Here is a 23,367-nt window from a genome sequence, read left to right on the forward strand (position 1 = left end):
TCGCTTTGGACTGCTTTTTTCGCTTTTATATCCACCCATCGTTGAATCTGCTTTATCGAATTAGCGAAAACGATCTCACATAAGCCACCGTTGGAGTTCATCTGCATCGGATCTGCGCCGGAAAAATCACACCCATCCGAGAAATGCAGGGAGTGACTTGGGGCAGCAGGGACGGCGTTGCGTCAGAGGGAAAGCCCGCCGTTTGGGCCCATGTTTTCAGCTTCCCCCCCTCCCTCCTCCCACGCGTTAATTGCTCATGATCACGGTCATAGCGTTTCGGTCTGTTATCGGTTTAATTTTTATAGGTGAGCCCACCCGGCTCGGACCCACACCCGCATGAACAGCGGCGGAGAGAAAAAGACCCCACCGATGGAAAAGAAGTGGAAGACTTCCGGGTGCCAAATTAGGGTGAAACTTTTACGCGAGAAAAATGCTTTTCTCGTCCACTCGGACTCGTCAAAACGGTGCGAAAGCTCACGCACGCGACCAGCAAAACCACGACCGTGCGGGAAGCAGGGCGAAACATTTCGGAGCAAACCCGGATTGCCTTCTTGCTCTGTTTTCCTGACGCTATATGTATTATGTGTGTATGAAAATGTGTGCGGTTTATTTATTCGCAATTAAGAGCATTTTGTGCCATCTGCAATTGCAACAATTCGCCGTGGTAAGAGCAATCGATTTGCAATCAAGAAAGAGTGTACTCTATCGACACTGTTCAATCGAAAGTACACATGTTTCCCTGGGAAATGTGCTTTCCATCTCAAAACAGACAGCAAGAAGAAGAGATGGAGAGGAACGAGGGTCGGGGAAAACATTAACCAGTAATAAATGAAGAAAAAATATAAAATAAACACCAATTGCAGCCAAAGCGATGGAAAAGCGTATTAATAATTGCACCTCTTTACGATACATTACTGTCAACAAAACGGCAGCACCAATGTGGAGCGCATACCTCACCGTTGCTCCAAATGTGTGGAATCTGCACCCAAAGGTCCCCCCCCCAACAAACGACAATACATTTTGGTGTCGCACATGTTACTGAGTGGATGAGAAAAAAACAAGCGCCGAGATGTTTATCAATATTGAGACAATTTCGGCTGTAACGCGGTCGGCGGAACGAGGTCTCGAGCAGACGTTAAACGCGAAGTAAAATCCGTTTGCCATTATTGTTTCGCTAATTTTGTACCGATTATTTTCCACTTTGAGCCGTTGCTGCCAGATCGTTGTCGGATGTGTGTAGCGTTATTAAATTATTCGTTTATTTATTTTATGCTCTTTGGAACACGCAGTAAAGTAGGTCTGCATGTTTTGGACGGCCACAAGTGTGCGCTGGTTGAAAGGAGGACAGAAGTACAAAAGATCTCAAAATACATGTGTACCTGTTATCTAGAGGTATTGAAGGATACTCTACAAACAAAAATTATAACAATAGTATTTAGAATATCACCAATGAAAAAAAAACAATAATTTAAAGTTAAACAATAATAATTGTTATATTTTTATCCAAACAGATTGCTACATTCTCTTGATTTTAATTCATAACATAATTCTTTACATTAAAAACGATTGTCTAGAGAAACCTAGATGTTATCATAATAGTATTTACAATTTCACAACGTTAAGATGTTTTACTATTTTATAACCTAACAATAGAGATAACATTTTGTTTAACAAATTTACCTATACTGATTGATCCTATTGCTTTTCCATTTTAGTAGAGTAAAATGCATTTTTTCTGTACTTTTTATCTATGCTTTTCTGATCAAAAGATCCACATATAATACACTGTTGGACATTGGTTTTTGTTACCAATTTATATTCTTCTTCTTCTTTGGCTTAACACAACCGTTGTCAGTCAAGGCCTGCCTGTACCACTAGTGTGCTTTGGCTTTCAGTGACTAATTGATTTCCCCCCATAGCAGGATAGTCAATCCTACGTATGGCGGCACGGTCTATTTGGGGATCGAACCCATGACGGGCATGTTGTTAAGTCGTACGAGTTGACGACTGTACTACGAGATATTTATATTACCAATATGATATTGGTGCAGATTTACTATTTTCAATTATTGTGCAAAAATCTTCATAAGAGCTAGCTAGAATTTTAAATAACATCAATAAAACAATTAAATCATGTAAGTCATTTTTGACAAAACACACACACACATATTTAAACAACGAAAGCAAACTCTTTTAAAGTACGCAACAAACACTAAACCAGACATTCTTCTTCAACGAATTTACCCCTTTTGAAAACCGAAAGTGGAAGCGTTTTTGTGAATGCAAAAACATACGGTAATTGACATCAGATAGCGGTACCAGATGAGCCACGCGCGCACAGGACTGGAAGTACCAGTTTTCCCACTAGCATAGCCTAAGCACTTCTCACACCATTCCCGTCACATCGCAGCCAAACGACTCCTTCCCAAATTTACCTTGCGACTCACAGCCGAGACGCCGTCTAGTTGGATGCGCGCGAGAAACGCTAGAAACCGAAATTTATTATTCCTGCCTGGAACCGGCAGGAACCTACCACCGGTCATCCAACGTACTACGCCGGAGACAGGAACTCGTAAGGAGACGGGAGACGTTGGGCAGTGGACAAGATTAGGCGAGAAAGATTATTGCTCCCCGCAGCACTTAACCATGCAGCGCGATGCGATCGCGCGGGGTGAAAGTAAATCTAATAAAATTGTAATTGTTAATTTCAAGTGACGGTCGTGGACGACGACGACGACGACGAGTGCGATTGCTCGCGACCATTTGTGTTCGCAGTAGTAACAGGCGACCCAGCAAACACACGCCGGTGAACGGACTGGCGGAACTTGCGCTGCTGCCTCATCGTTCGGTCCAGCGCATCCTTGAGCACGCTCTGCAAATGGCGCAAAACGGAAGAGTCCACGCAATGATTACATTTTATGCGTCCAAGAGTTGTCCCTTTTGTGGGTTCATAAATTATTGATGAGCGATCCGCGATGCCGCGACGGCAGGTTACGGAGAAGATGCTGATTTGAGAAGGCAAAAAGTGCCACCAACGAACTAATCACAGCTCACGAATGAGCAAAGCATTATTGGGAAAGGTGGCGTCACGCATGTTGCACAAGGGTGAGCGTCAGCTTTTGCCAGTTTCCGGAAGTTGGACTGTGCACGATTGTAATATTTGAATCTAATCAGCGCGATATAGCTTACTATGACAACTTTTTGAGGGCTTTCTCTTTGTCAAAATCAACAAAGCGAGCAATACCAACATCACTACGAGCGGATAATTAAAGATCATTCGATTTGATATTTAATTAGAAACTTTAAATCACATAAATGCAGACTACATTTGTAAAAAAGCGATGATTATTTAACTGATACAAATGGCTGAAAAAGTGTTGAAACGATGGAACATTTTATAATACAAGTATATTACTTAGTCGAAATTAATAAGTTCTTTTTATAAGTAATATTAATTCAACAGGACAATATTACCAATTTTTATATCAGAGTAATAGTTGTATACGTTTTTTTGTTTTCCCTATCACACTCTAACTCCTAACTAAGCAGGTCGAGCCCTCTAGCCCACATTTAGCATATTTTTGACTATTATCCCGGTACGTGTCCATAACCCGCCGCACTGAAAATCTGTGAAATGAACAAAAGTGCTTTTTACCAACCGTGCCCGTTCGTTTCGCGTTCAACTATCGTTGGCGCTACTTTCAATTAGATCCACAATCATGCACACCTCTATCAATTATCGTACAGGAGAGATGCGAGCTCCATAGCGCCTGGCAGCATCGTTCAAAAACGGATCGCAATTCCGCTGCTTTTCCTCCCTTAGTTCATTAGCCAGCTAACAAACGGGTTCATTACTTTGACCTACCGAAAAACGCATTAAATACGTCGCGGTAAGCGGCCGCCGTACCCATAAAGCCCCGAGCGCTTCCCAGTAGAGAACAGCAAAGCGGGTACTAACATACGCTCTCACTACCGAATGAAACACTCGCATGTGGCTGCGACTTTCTTTATCTAATAAAATGAAAATAAACACTCCAAACGCATCCCTTCCGCCACGGTGGCGCGGTAAGGCCGAAAAAACATCATTACTTCCCTTTTATAGGAGCTCACGGTAAGAAAAGTGGGCGAACCAACTGGTCAGCAAGTTATTTGCGAAACAAACCCAAAAAGCAACTAGAAACCACAACGGGGGTCTCTTCTCTTTCGTGGGAGAAATGTTTAGACTGAAACCAAAAACCAACACCAAAAAATAACCCACTGCCTAAACCATGCGATCTACTCAACGCACGAGTGTGCTTTTATGATCCTCCCCGGCAAGTGACGCTTCTCTCTTAGGGCACCTGCACCGGTCTTGCTAGCAGGTTGTTCGAACACAAATCACAACCAGCTGCAGTAACGGCAGCGAGAAGTGAAATATTAATTATTCACCTCTAAACGAAGTCGAGAATAACGAACCGCCGATCTTTTGCTTGAATTTTGATGGCACTTGATGGTGTGCCTAGTGGACCTGGATTTCCCTCTACGACATGTATGAGCTCATTCTTGAGCAGAAATTTTCACTCCATTATTATCCAACCTTCCAACCTTTTGCTTTCAAAAACAGCAAATACAGAAAGAGCAACATTCCACCTCGAAAAGGAAAAGTCATTCCAGCACAATTCACTTTGGCTTGCCGTCACCCTCATTCCGACACCCCTTCATTACCCCAAGGCTCAAAGGAAATGGACGCTAATGCCCTCTGGGAGGCCATAAAGATACGGTATATGCAAACCACGCTGATTCCAAACGATCGTACACGTGGGGTGCATATGCCCCAAGTACACATACACTCGTTGAACTCTCCGCTTTTCAAAGTCAAGTTCCTTTACGCGCGTTCCTGTGTCCCTTCACCCTGTTGCCGCCTACTGGAGTGGCCAAAAGTTGTATGCACAAGCCTGGGCGACGAAAAGAGAGTGTCCCAGAGAGTGGCAATACTCGGGTAGGCTGGTTGGCCGTTGGTGGAACGGTGCAGCCTACCAAATCATTCGAGAATATACACTAATGCACGGGTATAACGCACGGTGAAAACTGTTCCTATGATTTTTCCCACCATGGAAAGCGAAAACACATCTGGCGGTGAAAAAGCGAGAGACACAACTGAGACGCAACCAGCCGATAGAAGGAAACGGAAAAGGGTCGGTCGGTTCTTCTCGGTTCCACTTCCGCCCCATGAGTCATGCAAAGTCATGAACGCGCGCGCGCGAGAAAAGCACGAAAAGGTTTACTGCTTTAGCCAGCGCGACCAGCTGAAGAGATTGAACTTTTCGCGCAAACATGACGAGCGCGCTCGAAAAAGAGCGAGAGAGAGCGGGAGAAAGATCTTTCTCCCTTGGTAGCGACGCTGCTTTCTGCTGGCGCTTCGGCGGGAAAACGGATCCGCTCGCAAGCTCCGGTTCGGTGGCGTGTGTATAAATATGACGTTTCCCTAGCAGTACAGCATCAGTGATCTAGCAACTGACGATCAAGTCTGACTGACGCCAACAACAACCAGGACACCCGTTACCATCCGTGCCGCGACACTCGCATCCTACAGCTCAGTGTGCGACTCTGTGTGATTCTGTGTTTTCGACAGTGTGTGCAAGGTGCAAGTGCAAGGTGCAGCAATGAATCCCGTAGTGCGTTCCGTTCTAGCCGTCGTGCTGATCGGTGTGGTTGCGGCCGCCACCGAGGACTATCAGAGCCAGAGCCTGCGGGCAATTGTGCGGGTGTACGACGAGTGCTCGAAGGCGGAAACTGGCTTCAGCCCGTGCCTGAAGAAGCGTGCCATCACCTTCATCGACCGGCTGTCCCGCGTCGATGCGCTGGCACTCGGTGATCTGAAGATTGTGCGTAACGAGCGGGCGGCGGCCGAGCCGACCAAACCGCTGACCGAGGCCGAGCTGGAGCAGAGCTTGCCGCGCGGACTGGAGGCACGGGATGAAGCGCTCACCAACATGCTGCTCGAGAAGGTTGCGGGCATTTTCAGCAGCCGCACGGTGCAGGTGACCCTGCCCAAGCTGTCCAGCGAGGAGCTCGGCCGTGGCCTGGAGGAAGGTGAGCTGCACTGGGGGAACTTTGCACTGTGACGTGATGCAGTAGAACGCTTGAATGATCTTACCTGATCACTTCCTAGTTATGTCCAAAGTGTTCCACAAACACCTCTTAAACTGAACGCATCACTTTGCACAACGCGAAATTGTTGATAAAACACTTACTGATGGCTTTGCTGTTCTGTAACGACTTCTTTCATCTCGATTCCAGGCCGCGGTAAGATGAAGAAGATGATGAGCATGATGATCATGGGCTTCATGATGAAGATGGCCGCCATGGTGCCGGTGGCGATCGCCGGGCTCTACCTGCTCGCCGGCAAGGCGCTGATCGTGTCCAAGATCGCTCTCCTGCTGGCCGGTATCATCGGGCTGAAGAAGCTGGTCGCCAGCAAGCAGCAGCACGGCAGCGGCTGGTCGAGCGGCGGCTCCGGACACGGCGGCTGGGATCGACGATCGGCCGATGCTGCGGCTATCGCTCAGAATATGGCGTACAGTGCCTACGCTAAGAACCAGGCGTAAAGCGTCCAAATTTCCCCACCAAACCCACACACGCACACAATTTCCCGTGCTACTTCTTCACCTCCAGCAGAACCATCACCAATCCCTTCATCATCGTCATCATCCATCTCGAGTCGCGTGACGCAGCACAGTGTCTAGAACATATTTATTTATTTATTTAAGTTATTTAAATTATTTAAAGTCGGCCGTTTTGTTTTCGTCTGTCGCTCCTGTTCTTGTGCCGTCGCCACACAATCGACAAGCAAATTGACAGCTAACGTTGTGTGCTTTTCTTTCCAATGACCCTAATGAATCTTTTCACCCTTCTCCCGATGGCCCGTATGTGGCCACACGATCATCCGCATATTGCGGACCTCGACCTCTATTCCAGTCTGTCCTCTGTGCATTTGTTCCTCTCGCTTGGCCGGGGGGAAAACACACGCGGTACCAAATCTGCATACAATCGGATTCCCTCCCTTCGTAACGCTTCTCACGTTGCTTCAATTCTATCAATCGTCTATCAACAATTGACCCTTTCGTACTTTCTCCGCCCCGTGTTTGTGCTGTGGAGGCCCTTTCTTAGCCTTTCCTTCGCGTCCCTTTAGTTTCCCTATCAGGTGCAACCTTCGCCACGTTTTCAATCTCTTCATTCAATTGTTTCGCGCGTTTTCACGCCAATCCCTTTGCGTGTCTTTTCCCAACCCATCCCGATAAACTTTCACTTCACTGCCACCTACCCACCTACCTCTTACACAAGGCTCCACGCCTACTCTAAGTGTGCGAATTTTCCGACAACTCAACAGCCAGTTCAGCACTCCAGTGCAATTTTCTTTCCCCTACCCATTGTCAATTTGCAAAGAACGGAGGACGGGCGGCACAAGTGTGGATCTCGTGACGGCCAAGTAGGCCAAACAAAAGCAACACACACACACAAACATAGACACATTACACAGCAACAGTGATACAGTAATGCAAAAATGTTTGTTGTGTTGTTGTTTTACGGTGGTGCCAGACTTAACTGCATGACAGTGACGAGAACGACGACAGCGACACACAGGCACCACCAACCACCACCACCACCTACCCTTCAGATGGCGTCACGAGTTTTTCCTAACTGATTGTTGTGCCTTTAGCCAACAACAGCAGCATTAAGAGATGAACCGAAAATACGGACAGTCGTAGTCGTAGACACAACACATTTGTTACACGATGCAACAGCAACGAGAAAACTTGAAATCACAGAAATGCAACCAAACAGAGTCAAATCAATTACAAACACGCAGAGTTGTTTTTATTTTCTTATGCACTTTTTCACATCGTTAGCTTCGCTTTTCCACCCATTTTCCACGTCACATTTTCATCGTCATTACCACGGTACGTGTGAGTGGGCGTAAGTGTGTATGATGGAGCTTAGCTTTTTTACAAAAATACCGACACCGAAAGAAATCGCACACACACACGGCTCTCGTACCACCATTTCCACGACCTCGTAGGTGCATTGCTGCCTCCCCAAGGCACCAAAGCACGTGCACACGCGGATAACTTCGGATCTTCCCACCTCATTGCATTAGGTCACTGAACGGTAGTGTGCAGTAAATGAACCGCAACGGGAGGAAGAGAGTCCATCACATCTATCGCCGATTGGGATTTGAAAGCAACGACCCGGCCGAGTCGCGGGAAAATAAAGTTTTCTTTTGCAAAGCAAAGAATGGCAAGCACCCGAGCATCGCATCAATCGTAATGGTAGCACTTTGGGTGCGTTTCGCTATTACTAGCATACTTATTCCGGCAAATGCTTCAGCGTTCTCGATCAGCTTTCTTAACTGGCTGGCGCTGGCAAAGTTCGCACATTAAAATAAGCTCGTATTCGCGATTCGATCGGGGCGAATCGGTTTCAGTTCCGTTGAACGCTAAAAATGCGATGCATTTAATCATGCGTAGCTAAAGGCTAGATCGTTACCAAACCCGCGGTGGCTAATCTAATGTGTGGGCTCCCATTTCGGTACCGACCAGAACGTAGCCAATTATCGACAGGCAACGGGCTAACTGCTCCCGAACTGCCACGGCTTTCCGTACTGCCAAAAAGTAGGTCAGCAATCATCAGCCAAGCTAACTAGGTGCTAGATATGGATAGTATCTTTAACGGATGATTAGAGATTAACTACGCGAGGGTTTGCTTTGCCTCATGTGCTACAATTTAAAACGGTCTTTTAACAACCGTTTGTACGGATATTCACCCAATATTGCTTTCGGTGTTCACCCAACTTTGACAAGGGAAGTTTTCCGGCAAACCTAGTACCAATGATGACCAGTTTTTATAATCTGTGGATAGTAATTTTAAACTCAAATTAAGAAAAACCATGTTGAGTGTGATGAAATGCAGAAGATTTTACAAAATTCAACATTTTTTATGCTTATTTTTCAGTTTAAATTTTCTAAACAATTAAAAAATTAATTTGTTTGCATATTTATTACCTATTAAAGCACATAGATTTCGTGTTGAATTTCCAAAACAGGACAGACATATTTTGTTCTTCGCTGTAACACGAAAATCTCTTTTAAAATCTGATTTTTTTATTCTGCTTATTTTACTACTTGTGCTGCTATGTCGCTACACCGAAATTATACGCCTAAATGTATGCAAACCCATCCCACAACGTATAACTTTCATCGCTGTTATACAGCAACCGTCCCCATCGCCTGAAGAAAAACCCAAGCTAATTTCTTATTTTCTCCAGACTTAATAAAAAAAAATGCTCCAAATACGGTTTGAGTATAAATATACTTTCAAACATATTTTAAGGTTTATTATTTATGTTAAAATATACATGTATTGTTTTATTTGAAGCACAAAAAAACCTAGAATCATAAAGTCTAGTGCAAGCGAGAAAGCTGATTAATTTAGTAGTTTTAGCAATATTTAGTTAAATTCATAATTTTATTCCTAAAATAGAGTGATCGTTCATTTTTTAGTAAAGATCTGATAATAATTTTAAAAAACTAATTTCATATTTTATTTAAACATAACAACGAAAACAATAACCAATGTTCGGATTCTTTACAATACAGAATAAGTTTTACTGTTCTACAATTTGCACTATCGTATTACATGTTATCTGGCATTATCAAAGGAATTTTGTTGACAGCCAATAGTCCATCATATCAATGTTAAGAAAGAAATTTCATATTCAACAACTCAACTTTTTGGTACCTCATTGAATTTGATCAATAATAATGTTTTTAGCCAACATATCCTCCAATTTCTTGGCTTCGCGGATGACATCGACATCGTCGGCAGGACAACGGCGAAGGTGTGTGAGGCGTACACTCGACTCAAACGCGAAGCAGCAAGAATTGGATTGAGAATCAATGCGACGAAGACGAAGTACCTGCTTGCCGGAGACTCAGACCATCTGGGAAGCAGTTTATTGGTTGACGGCGACAATCTCGAGGTAGTAAAGGAGTTTTGCTATCTCGGGACGGTTGTTACTTCGGACAATGACATCAGCAGCGAAGTCCGGAGACGCATTGTGCAGGGGAATCGTGTATACTATGGACTTCACCGACTGCTGAGATCCAGAAGACTTCGAGCCCGCACGAAATGTGAGATATATCGCACCTTGATTCGCCCGGTGGTCCTCTACGGACACGAGAGTCGTTCGGAGTTGTCTGTAGTCGGAGTTGTTCGAAGTCGTCCGGAGTCGGAGTCGTTCGGTGTCGTCGGAGTCGTCCAGAGTCGTCCGGAGTCGTTCGGAATCGGAGTTGGTCGGAGTCAACAGGAGCCGTGTGGTTTAATGTGCTTGTGATAAGACTAGGGATATTCCCTTTTGGTTGTGTTCGTTTTTTGTTTTTGTCTTTCACTTTGCGCGTGCACTTCCCATACAAGCCGACCTCGGACGACTCCAGATGACTCCGGATGACTCCGTCTGCAGCCTATTCTGGATGACTCCAGACGACACCAGACGATTCCGAACGACTCTAGGCGACTCCGACTCCGAACGACTCTAGGCGACTCCAGACGACTCCGGACGACTCCGAACGACTCCGACTCCGGGCGACTCCGAACGATTCCGACTCCGGACGACTCCGACTCTGAACAACTCCGAGCGACACCAGACGACTCCGAACGATTCCGATTCCGGGCGACTCCGGACGACTCCGGACGACTCCGGGCCATTTCAAACGACTCCGAACGACTCCGGATATTGCAGCGCAGACCTACCTTCCGAAGTCCATTCCGTATTTATCGGAGTCGGTTCGGAATCGACTCCGGATTTTTGTCAACTTTACCCATCACTAGTTCGCTCAGGACCATCTTTGGCGGTGTGTTCGAGCATGGAGTTTGGAGGAGAACGATAAACCACGAGCTTGCTTAGCTCTACGGTGAACCGAGCATCCTGACGGTGGCAAAGGCTGGCAGGATACGATGGCTGGGGCATGGCATGAGGATGCCGGACTCATGCCCCACCAAGAAGGTGTTCGACAGCGATCTCCAGTTCGGCATAAGGCGCAGGGGAGCACAGCGAACTCGATGGCTCGACCAGGTGAAGCGAAACCTGTCGGAGAACGGGTGTCAACATGGATGGGAGGCTACAGCTAGGGACCGAGCATCCTGGAGAATGATTATTGACCAGGCCATGTCACATCGGCGTGCTCTATCGTGAGCATGCCAACAAAAGAGAGAAAGACAGAGAAAGAGAGAGGGAGAGAGAGAGACAACTTATCAAATTTGTTGGCAACAGCGAAAGTCATAAACTTAAAGGAGGACAAGTTAAAAGCTCACAAGCTGAAAGAAGTTTGTTATCAACGCAGATCCATCAAGTATCAAGCATTGTACTTCGACAAGGACTGGAATGGAAGAGTCATTTAAGACTAACCATAGACTAGCAATAGAAAGATGAAAACGGATGTCACTGTTGAGGCATGATAGCGTATATCCGGGCGATTAGTTAAAACATTTGCATAGTTCAAAACATGGTTTTGTTATATTTATGCTAGACTATATTTAAAAACGGGACCGGTCTGGTGGTACAGTCGTCAACTCATACGACGTAATAACATGTCCGTCATGGGTTCAAGTCCCGAATAGACCTTGCCCCCATACGTAGGACTGACTATCCTGCTATGGTAACAATAAGTTACTGAAAGCCAAGCTCATTTCCACTAGTGGGTACAGGCAGGCCTTACCGGCAGCGGTTGTTGTGCCAAAGAAGAAGAAGATATTGAAAAACGATGCAACGTTCAAGGCCTGAGAAAGATATAGAAACCGTATGAATTATTATGGACAAAGGAGTATTAAGTGACCATGAAACCCACTACATGGTCAAGACCTTTGACAAGACCAGTAGTAAAATGGATAAAAATTGGATCGGTTAAAACTGAGCTATTCGAAGATATCAATAACAGGTTAGGGATATGAACAACAATCAACACCATACAATATCTGCTATTTTTTCACAACAAAAAAACAAAAGCCACTGTACTCATTTTATGAGGATGGAAGGGGATGAATTGCTTTATTCTGTTTGTTACATGAGCTTCTCATTTTAAATACAATTTACAGGAATGTGTTTTTATTACCTTATCTAATGAAGAGTATTTTGCTTCTGCTGTCACGGAACCTTAGGGCGAATATGGGCAGTATTTTTTCTTCTTTCTCTTTCTCTATCTCTCTCTCTCTATTTCAATGGCGCACTGTTAACGCATCACTCACCTACTATTGCAGTTAAATCTCTTTCTGTGTCCTCGCAACTAAATCCTATTTACAAAACTTATCAAACTTGCTCCGCCTCCACCTGCACTCAATGCAGTGCGGTCTGATTTACCGGCACGCTCTTCCTGTAGCGCAGCAAATTCAGATCGTTAAAGTTCTGGTTGAGCTTCGGGACAAAGATCGGAGATCCGCTCGCACCGTACTGTGGTCGGGATCCGAGCGATGGCGGAAATGTTTTTCACCATTATTTAGCGCAAAGAACGGTTGCGACGGCTTGCCCTGCTGCAGGATGGTGCTGTGGCCGAACGTCGACTGCTTGGTGAACAGACCATGGCCAAAGGGCATATTTTGCGTGTTAAACACGCTCAGCGGGTTGGAGGTGGTTGCTGCTGGGGGCAACACCGGCCCCAGCGGCTTATACGGGACCGGTAGTACGACCGACGGGTGATAGTATGCGTTACCGTGCAGCGTATCATACGGAACAGTCGGGCGTAGATGGCTCTGGGTGGCAAGCTGTCCGCTGGGAATGGCCACACCGTCGATGCGCAGGATGCGCGTGTTGAACTCGTTGGCGTCGAGGTTTTTCAAGAAGAAGCGATGGAACTTGGACGTCAGCACGTACAGTGCCGTACCGTCGCGGTCCGGTGTACGAAGATCGGCAGCAAACTGGATTTTCTCTTGATCTTGCACAAGGATCCTAGAAGGTGTCAGAAAGGGGATAATGTTAACGTCTAGCTGTCAAGTGCTTCCTGCGCCAGAGATGCTTACTGATGCTCGTTCGTTCGTGGATTCCAAGATGCGACGGCCGTCTCGGACAGTGGTGCGTAGAAGATAGTGCCACCACGCGGAGAAGCGCCCAGTCCAATGCCTTGGGAAGACTTGCGTCCCACCAGTTTCACCGGCAGATCCTTTCCGAATGGCAGCGGACCAGCACGCAGCGCAGCCGTGGTGACGGAGAAAATGCTACACGCAAAAGGAGGTAAGAAAGTTTCAAGTTTAAAACACGCACACACACACGATCGAACGGTACATGGTGCGTCATCTTACCGATCAGTGGCCAACGGTTGGAAGTACACGATGCCAGCCTCCATATCGAACGCCAGGCCCACAATACCGTCCATCAGCGTGAACCGGTGCTCCAGAATGGACGACTCGGCAAAGTCCGGATCGGGATACATAGCCGGATGGCTGACGCGCCACGTCAGATCCTTCCCGCTGTCGTACACAACGATGCCCGGCGCAACCGTATCCGTAATGTAGACAAACACATCGTCACAGTTGTTCTCCGGTCGGGACGTCGTCTCGTCCACGATCAGGTTCGTGTACAGCGACTCGCGTCGTACCACCTCGGGCGGAAAATCGATCCGACGCACCACCTGATCGGTGTGCAGATCGTACACCAGAATCTTGGGCGGGCACGTCACCTCAAAGTCTTCCAGCGACCGGGACACGCCAGCATCCAGCGCCCACAGTCGATTGCACGAGTCAATGCGCAGCCGGTACACCGACACCAGCCCAATGTCGGAGCAGTTGTACTCCTTCGTCGCGGCCCGATGGTGCGTCCAGTCGGGGTAGGCCTGCAGCACCGGTGAGTCACCGTTGGTGCCGCGCGGAATGCTCGACACGGTCGCCGGCACGCCCGAAAACAGGCGCGGGGTGGCGATGAAAATGCGATCGTACCCCACCTCCAGCCCGGTGGCGACGACGTTTTCCGGGTTGTAGAACTCCTTACTGGCGGCCGGATAGTCCCACGGGAAGTTGAAGTTGAGCAGGTTCCACTGCTTCACGACCTCCATCTTGTGCGAACCACCGACGGCCTGGCCGGGCCGGGCGATGGCAACCAGCACACCGCTGCACACGACCGCCAGCAGACACCAGCGATGCATTTCTGAACAGCTGCAAACGGGAAAGAGATTGGAAGTCGATTACATCACAACAGCAGTGTGCAGCACCAGCGTTGACCACGAACCGCGCCGAGCGATCGTTTCACTTTCAAAGGTGGATGTCGATCTGATCGGGAGCGCCCCCTTTGCTGGCACACAGGCAAATGCATTTTTCGCATCGCATTACGAACGTGCGAGGAATGAAACAGAAAGAAAAACCACCCGGGCTAATAACCCGATAGCGTGTGCATGATCGCGAGGCAAATGTCAATCGTTTCGATCTTCGGAATGCTTGTCGCATAAACGGGAATGTCCGTAGCGAGTGTCGCACGTTGGCTTTAATTTAATACTGCTGTGCGTTACGTTTGATTTAAAGCTGGTGCTATAACTTTTACTTTTTATGTTTGTTTTTTTTTAAGGAATACTAGAAATATCTCGGAAAACACCAAAGTTGTACAAGCGACTCGTTCGGCTTATAATACAAACTTTTATTTCCCCCTGGTGTTGCTGCCAGCTAATTGGCCTGATGACAACATGCCCAACAGCCACTAAATTATACATCCCGGATGAATTATTAATAGCCGTTAGCATCTGATCGGCAAAACAGAGGCTCGATTTTAGCGGCGCCAACGTTGCATAATATTCGCACCGAATTCGAACCTCCCTCCTCCCCCCACAAAACGCACATTGGCACACTTTCGCCAACGATGTGTGGTAAAATATTGAACTTCACTGCAATACGTCTATTATTTATGCATCTGCGAACCAACTACCGGTTGGATGATTGCGATCGGCCGTTTGACAATTGATGGGTTCGATGCCAAGGACCGCTACACAGCCACTGCAGGCATCGTGATTTCTCCTTCCATCTTGAACGTGCGTTGCAAGTGAGAGAAAAAAAACACAACAAAACCGGTCAAAACATACGCCTACGTGCGTACTTTTGGCGGATATTGCTCCATCCAATTACTTGTTGCCGTCGCTTCTCACATGTTCTCCATTTTGAGAGAGGAAAATAACAGAAAGGCAATAAAAAAAAGCTTTGCTTGTCTTATGTAACGATCAATTACCAGTACGCCGTGCTGAAAGGTTAAGCAAAAGAATGCACAAGAAGGTCAAGAAAATAAAGTCCTTGTGGACGCGTTTGTGAAATTGTTTTCAGATTGATTTAACATTATTAACGATTGTTGCCACATTATTCTCCTGAGATGATTTAATGACGGCACAAACCCCAAGAAACCTGCACCAAAACACAGTAGGAAGTGCTGAAGTGAATGTTTCCCCTTCCAGCAGAGCATTCAACGGGAATAGTAAGTGGTTTCCCCCCAAATCGCGGAAACCTCCACCCAAAACTTACGGCAAAAGCCGCAGCAGCCCCTCGTTTCCGGCACCAAATTGAGAGGAAAAACAAAAACAAACCCCTAGCGGAAACCCTCATCCACTGTCAAGACCTCGCCCGAGTACCGCTCAAAACCATGCGCCAATGCCAATTCGCCAACCACAAAACCAGGGCCACTAAACGGCCACTTGGTGACACACACGCCATGCAATGGCTACGATGGATTGGCGTCGTTTAAAGTCCCACCATACGGCCCCGGTTTTAGGTGGATTGCACACTTGGTTCAAAAATATCGATGTGTTTCCCTCTTTCGCACGATCATTAGTACCGGCTGACGCCACTCATAAACGAACGAGGGGAAGGCTGGGATGCTTCATTTGTTAAGCCTCTAGAGAGAGAAAGAGAAGCCTCCACCATCATCAGGTCTGACCGGTACATTGGCGCGAAAAGGTGGTCCCCATTTTAAATGGCACTATTTACACAATCTGCAAGTCTTTCACAGGCCTCTCTGTTGGCATAACCACGGCCGCGGGGCCAACAATGGAGTAGCGAACGAGATTCCCATGACGATTGTCGATCGAGCGCGTACAAACCCCCAAAGTGTGCATGTGTGTTAGTGTCTCACTTAGCCAGATCCGTGTCATTTGGTCCATTGTTCGATCTTCAGGCCACTCCAGCCGTGCGATGAGACGCATCGGCCCAGTTCACTTCGGCACGGAATTCGTCACACCTTTAATGTGCTATGGTAGGGCCACACATAACAACACATACCTGCACGCACGCACACACGTGCACTCGGTTTACATTTGTTCACCGTGCCTTGCACGAGCGAATCATAAGCGAAGCGAGTTATGCAAACGGTGCCATCTCGCACTCTGCACAGCTGCACCGCTCCACACACGCCATCGATCACACTCAAGGCCACACCTGCACGATCATCATCATTGACACAGTCCCGGAACGGACGGATCGGCCCCAAAAATGGCTTGGACCACTCCACTCGAGCCAATGCTGCTCCTAACGGAAACACCAGTTCCCGAGGAAGGAGAAAAGCTGCAGCTCACATTCTGGGCCGCTGGGCAATTAGCGCACAGCGCCCGATCCGGAGCCTGACACAGAATGCACCTCCGAGGGCTCGCCTTGTCAAGGGACGCAAAGTCCCGTTCGCGTGCGCACCATCGGTGCACCATGCGGCAAGCTCCAGCCACCATCGACGGCTGCATCATGCTCGCCTTCAGCTGCACACGCTTTTTGCCTTTCACTTTTGCGTTCTCGTTCTAAGGACACGGGCACCCGCGCACGGACTTACATTGTCTCTTTGCTGCCTGTCGAAGAATTAAACCCAGTCGACGGGAAAAACCACACCGCACAATGGAACACACTTGCCCCACGAACGGATGCACTCTCACACAAGCACACGAACTATCGCGGATACACCACAAGACGGAACGGAGGAAAATGGTCCGCACCGATTCGCGACCGAACGGCAACTGTGGTCGTGTGCCACTCGACGAGGCTCTTTTGATGCGTTTATGCGCGCGACCGACCGATCATGGCGATCGGAGGCGCTTTACGAAGTGGACGGGTTCGGGCACTCCTCCTTCCATCTTTGGGGTTTTGGGGGCTCGTGTTACGCAGAGGAAGGAGGACTGGGCCGGACGGTTCACAACAGCTTGCCGAAATCCTTTCAAAATTGTTCGTCCTTTGCACGTGCCATCGAAATTGGTAACGACAAAAAAAACACTAAACAAAATTGTGGGAAGGTTACGCTTTGGCACGATCGTTAGTGATCTAATAAATATGTCAGTATATCTTATCCGTTGCGATCTACCGGGAGGATGCAATCGATCATTGTTTAAATCAATAATACATAGGGGCTTTTTTGGATTTCGCAACAATTTGGTGTAGATAAAATAACATCAAATAGTTACATAATTTTAAATTATTCTAGTGGAAGTAAACAAAGATAGTCGACAAGAATAGAGTAAACATAATACAAAAGAAGAATATAAAAGAAAAGAGATGAGAAAAGAAGCTGAAGTAAGATAAATTAAGTAGCAAAAATATAAAAAGCATTCTTATATTCATTTAATGGCTTCATTATGCACATGCACATCTGGGCTTTAACGTTTTTTTTAATTCTTTTTTTTCCTTTACCATTGCCGAAGCCTTGTCGAACCAATTATTTCATTGGTCCTTTCGATTTGTAAATTATTTCATCTTCACCGAAAATGTATTCAAAACAAGCATCTAATATTATAATAAAAAAATAGTTATAAAAAATAATGCATGCAATATAATAGGAAAAAGAATTTATTCTAAAACTACACATGGATGAAATGTTAGGAACTAATAATTTAATTCTCGTAATTTTAAACTCGTAATTTAATTCTTTGAACAACGTTTCCATCAACATCTACTTTTTTCTATCATTTTTTCTCATGCTCTCATTTTTATTTCGGTATTGTAACGCTATTTTTAAACCGTATCAGAATTTCATTGTTGTATAACATTTCACACTTTTGGTGTAACATATTTGTGTTATTAGGCCATTACTTTACGTTCATTTTCATAATTCTTTATACGACTATGTTGCTTTACCTTCACTTTCATAATAGTATTTGTTATGATATTTATTATTTTGCTGCTTATATTTTGTAAACAACTGCTGAAACACCTTCAATATCTTTATCTTTACGATCTCTTTCATCTTACTGTTATGCCTGCTACATTGGCAATACTTCAACAATAGCTTACCGCCTTTCATAAACAAATACCCATCGTTTATATGACACCAAATAAATAACATTGAATGCATAGTTTCTTTTTAATACACTTCATCAACAAATCGCCGCTTAAATTACAACCTCCGAGCATTTTCCCACGAGCTTCACCATTCCCACACCCAAAGTGTTAATCGCCCGTACCATTGGTGGATAGCTCAATTTGGGAGCGTGCTTTGGTTTTTTGTACTACAGCCTCCCCAAGTCTCTAGTTGGACCCGTTGCCTGTTTGACATTTTGTGCGCAGGTTTTCCTCCAATCCCTTTGCCTCCTACCGTAAACGATCCAAACCGTATTAGACTGCCCGAGGCGAAATTGACAGGCGCGTGGCTCTAGAAGAATTAGAATTATTTTTTTTTCAATTTCGTTTTCAAGCCCGTCTGGTCGCAGTAGGAGGGACCAGCGGGCGTGACCGGGATGGAGCCGAAATAAAGAAATGTGCAATGGCGGGGACGGTGTGTGCGATGGGGAGGCAAATTTGCACTGCAGACAAGGGTAGCATGTCGCTCGTGCTCAAACTGATCTATGGGCCAGTTGCACGACGGTTCGGCTGTCCGTACTAGAAATATATCCGCCGAAACCTTACGAAACAGGTCACACGATACCAGCTGGCTCGGTTAGTTGGACAGATTAAATAGCCCCAATACTTGTTGCGAGCGTGTTTATTTTTTGCATTATCTTCATGCACTGCTTGCACAAATTTTGGCTTTTGAGACGGTGACCTTCAGCTGCGCTACGAGTGCAACTTTCACGTAAGAGTTTTGCTTCTTTTTACTGAATAATAAAAAAATCACAACAATATCACCGCGGCCTAAAATAGGCTGACCGATCAGTGTCTTGTTGCATTCCTGTTATAGCAACTGCCGGACAGCAAGCTGTGACCTCGGGTTCACCACGCTAAATCGGGCGGAGCGCTGGACACACGTGCTTCAAGCAATCAATCCTTTTCAGAACGCACTGAGACGATTTTTTGTGAGTGTTATTTTTCTGTTTTTACTTGCGTTTACGAGAGCCACGCACCTTTTTCTACTATTTTTTTACTATTGAAAAACCTGTTTTGATCCCTATCTTTGTCGGTGCAACTTTCGTGGAGAGATTTAATGCGAAGCCCAAAATCTGGAACTTGCTGTGAGCTGCAACGGCACGGCAAGGACCAGGGGTTATGTTATAATGGGTCGTAGAGCGTGATTCACTTTTTTATTTGCATTTCAATTTATTCCCTTTCCCACCTTCACCCTTCCCTCACTGGTTCCTTCATCCTTGCTCTTGTTGCTGGGCTTCGGAAGCGGTTGATAGGAATATTTTACATAATACCGAGATTTCTTCACGGGCTACGTAGACGAGGCTAATGCACAACCGACCGTGGAAGCAGCGTGCGGCGTGCTCTACCGTGATCTACAACCGGTCGACGCTGCTCTGCATGTCAATGCTACATTGTTCGTGGTGTTCCTGAGCAGCCGCCGCTCAGTGGGAGGAACGCATTACAGGTCGCTTTTAGCTGCTGGCGGTGTGAGCTCCGTGATAAGTGGACAGTTTGCAATTAAAGCTGCACTGCAAATTCGATCGCGTTGCATTTTTCCCCACTCCGTCTGAAGGCCTAATATATCGATGTATCTGTGTGTGTGTAACGGCTTTCTTAGCTCTGCAGGAGGCTGTGGGGGTACTCGAGTACATGCATTTAAAATACTGACTGCTTATTGTTTATCTTTCTAGATCGACTCCGGGTCATGTAGACGATTGGTAGTGTTGCCTTTGCCTACTTACCTTTGAGTATCGCTACATTAACGCAGGTGATATGACTCGAGGGTAAGGAAGGTAGCACAATTATTGTTTGTACCACAGACGATACCTTGAAAATGGCTTGAGGATAATTTCGATTCAATGTTTCTTGCTGTAACCTTGAAGCATTAAGTGTCGACGCAAAAAAAAGCATTTTGAAGCTAGAGCACAAATAAAGTGAAATTTCGAAAGAGTAACATGAGCTGTTATTATAAGGAAAAACACATGTGGGGCAGTATTGGATGTCGAATATGAATAAAATTGTTTGTTACAAGAACACCATTAGCAAAGCTCATCATCAACATCATCATCAACTTGCTGAAACCCACTTGTGACAAACATACTTCTGACTTACATTTACTCATTATTACAGCAAAGTGTTTAAACCTTGTAGAATGTGTGTATGTAAAATTTCTGCATGAAAACTATAGGTTAATACACAAAAAAAAACGATGAATGCCGTATTGCTGCGAATTAATACTTACATACTTAAGGCATTTTTGGCATTTAATATTTTTATAATAATTCAAATTTAATTGGTCATACCTCTGCATATTCGCTTAACTGAAGTAATCGATTTAATTTGAGAATAAATATTAACAAACATTCTACTCGAAACATTAAAAAAAATCATCATAATCTACAAAGATATTTTGATTCAAATTCCGGACAGTTTCGAGCTCATATTTCAAATTAAGGGCATTTTGATTCGAGTTGTGGAAAACCTCAAATTTTCGTCAGTAATCTTTACATTCACACACACACACAAACTACACTTTTTTGTGTTCACGTTCTTTTAAGGTCCGAACCCCCAACTCTGAGTGACAGTGTCTTGCTAAACCAACAGAACAACCGTCTTAATGACAACGGAGTTTGGGTGCTGTTTTTATCTTGTACTCGTACATGCATTGAACCATGGTACTGCTGCGTTAAGAGACGAATGCAGTCGCGAGACTCAAAAGGCTCCATAAACAAAACAGTGCACCAACAAACCAGTGCTGCTGCGTGTATTGACGATCCTCGCCGTACGGCGATCAAGATCAAGGCATTCGTTACATCTTGCTTCAAATATCGTTGTTGTTTAGTATCATCAATGTCTAAAAATTATGGCAATATGCAATTTATCACAATTTACTTCGGCGGTGCGGAATTTTAAACAAGGTAAACAAAATCTTGCTTCGAAATCCGGACAAAATTAAATAATTGTTTTATTTCAAATCAGAGCACAATATGATAAAACACTGTTTTTTCACATTGATAACTACCTCTACAATGGATTCCGTTGTGCTTGAATGCATCTGGACCAGAGTAATATGAATTATTGTAGAAATTACTTTGGAGTCGATTTGAAACCAAAGTGAATGGCGGTTAATTTTCTGACAGAAAATATTTATTTATCGTGACATCAAGACCTACTAGGGATCAGACACATTTTCAATTTACTCTAGTGCATTATGGAAATCATGTAGAATTAAAAATCGGCAGGGACCCAGGGACTGGATACGATGAAATTTAATAAAAACATGATGAATGTCTGCAGTTTGAAATTATTCGTAATTTGAATCAAAACGGAATAACCTTCTGTAATAAAGAAGTAAATACAATGAAACCTGGATAAAAGATAGATAGCTCAAAAGATCACAAGCAACAATTCATACTGTTTTGACTTGAGATTGGGAGTCTTGCGGTACAGTCGGCTACTCGAATAGCTTAATAATATGTCCATCATGGGATTAAGTTTAGCATGGACCGTCCACCGTGGCAAGCACTGACTAGCTGGCTGCGTGGAACTAAATAAGTGTCGAAAGATTGTATAAGCCGGCATGATCGAATAGATCGTTATGCCAAATAGAAGAAGAATTGAGCATTGAAATTGAGTGTAAGTAATGGGAATCAATCTGTACGAATATAAAACTAAATTACACAAAAATAGTTAGTATCAGTATTTTTTTATACATTTTTATTTACATCATATAAATATTATACAAATTTTACATTTGTTCATTTTACTAACATTTGTCGATTTTCAACACTGATATTTTTTTTTATTGACAATACTTAAAGAAAAAAGGAACACCACAGACAACCTAAATAATCTCGCTTAGTAAAGATTATTATTATTATTATTATTACTCACATGAATGTTTGGGATATTATTCATCTTCTACTTTACCTTCTTAATAGATGATAAGAATCTTTCTCATCCAAATTCTACCTATGCTCCAGAAATAAGATTCAAACTCCACCGGGTTGGTTAGCAGCAACATCAATTGTGTATTCGCCATGGCACTAATCCTCGCCCAATATGCGATCGATAAATCTCAGACATTTTAATATACATTCCATTTTAAATATCGTAAATAGGTCGTACAACACTCAGTGAGTTGTTACTGTACATGTTATATCCAATTATTGTAATTCCTACACTCATATATTTCACCATTAATAGCTAACGTCTCACTATCGTGCAATTCCACACCTTTGTACTATTCAACGACATCAATATCCCTAAAAATTCCCAAACCCCTTTCGGATACCTGTAAAAAACGCTCGCTCGGACCTTCGCTTTGCATACTTCCGCCCAAGGGCACACGCCAACACAAACAACTCCGCGCCACTCATGCGAGCAGCGCCAGTGTGAATAAGACAGGTACTTAGGCACAGATTTCCTACAACGCATGCCAGCAACACCTCCGAGCTTCGTGGGCGTGAACTCCGTACGTAGAGATTTTCCGCACCCTTAACACCGACCACACGGATGGGACGGGTGGTCGGTTTCGAATTGACTCGCCGCAAGCAAGCTCGAACATGAGTACTCATTTTGTTCCTCAGCGTGCTTATCGAGCGGAATCGAGTGCGTTCCGCGTTTGGGGGGGAGGCACAACCTGGGCCGGAAATCAACCCAGCCCGGGCCACTTAATTGCTACCACCAGTGGTCCACCCCGTTGACAATGCGTGCCACCGTAAGACGCCGGTCGGAAATAGGTTTAACAGTTGATGCCTCGAATGTCGGACCGACAATCGAATCGAAACCGTCTTAAGACCTTCGGACAGGGCGCGTGCGCCCCCATTCCGGTGGAATGTAAGTGTACACATTCGTACTCGCGCCCATCCGCCCCTGGCTGGTCGTCACACACCGAACAACATTCGTCCGAATAATGGTAACACACACACAACAACAACAACAGCAAAAAAAGAACACCAACACACGCGCGAGCCTCTCAACGGGCAAAACTCAACGCACCATGGCTTGACTACAAGTTCCTTACAAGAGCGCACACCGCACAAGGTCACTAACTTCCTT

At 45.3% G+C, this 23,367-nt stretch overlaps 2 protein-coding genes across 2 annotated transcripts; one reads left to right on the forward strand and one right to left on the reverse strand.

Annotated features, from left to right (window-relative positions):
- The first annotated feature begins 5,489 nt into the window (after positions 1–5,489).
- On the forward strand, positions 5,490–7,696 carry LOC120897939. Its single transcript, XM_040303173.1, has 2 exons — positions 5,490–6,072; positions 6,280–7,696. The coding sequence occupies exons 1-2, from the start codon at positions 5,643–5,645 to the stop codon at positions 6,585–6,587; spliced, it is 738 nt and encodes a 245-aa protein (XP_040159107.1). The 5' UTR covers positions 5,490–5,642; the 3' UTR covers positions 6,588–7,696.
- A 4,356-nt stretch (positions 7,697–12,052) lies between these two features.
- On the reverse strand, positions 12,053–17,009 carry LOC120896753 (major royal jelly protein 1). The gene is given in 5 exon segments (XM_040301161.1): positions 12,053–12,513; positions 12,516–12,976; positions 13,048–13,242; positions 13,327–14,175; positions 16,811–17,009. Coding segments are annotated over 4 exon segments (1,641 nt in total). The 5' UTR covers positions 14,166–14,175; positions 16,811–17,009; the 3' UTR covers positions 12,053–12,367.
- Between the last annotated feature and the right edge of the window lie 6,358 nt (positions 17,010–23,367).

Source organism: Anopheles arabiensis, chromosome 2, assembly GCF_016920715.1.
Source record: "Anopheles arabiensis isolate DONGOLA chromosome 2, AaraD3, whole genome shotgun sequence".
Lineage (NCBI taxonomy): Eukaryota > Metazoa > Arthropoda > Insecta > Diptera > Culicidae > Anopheles > Anopheles arabiensis.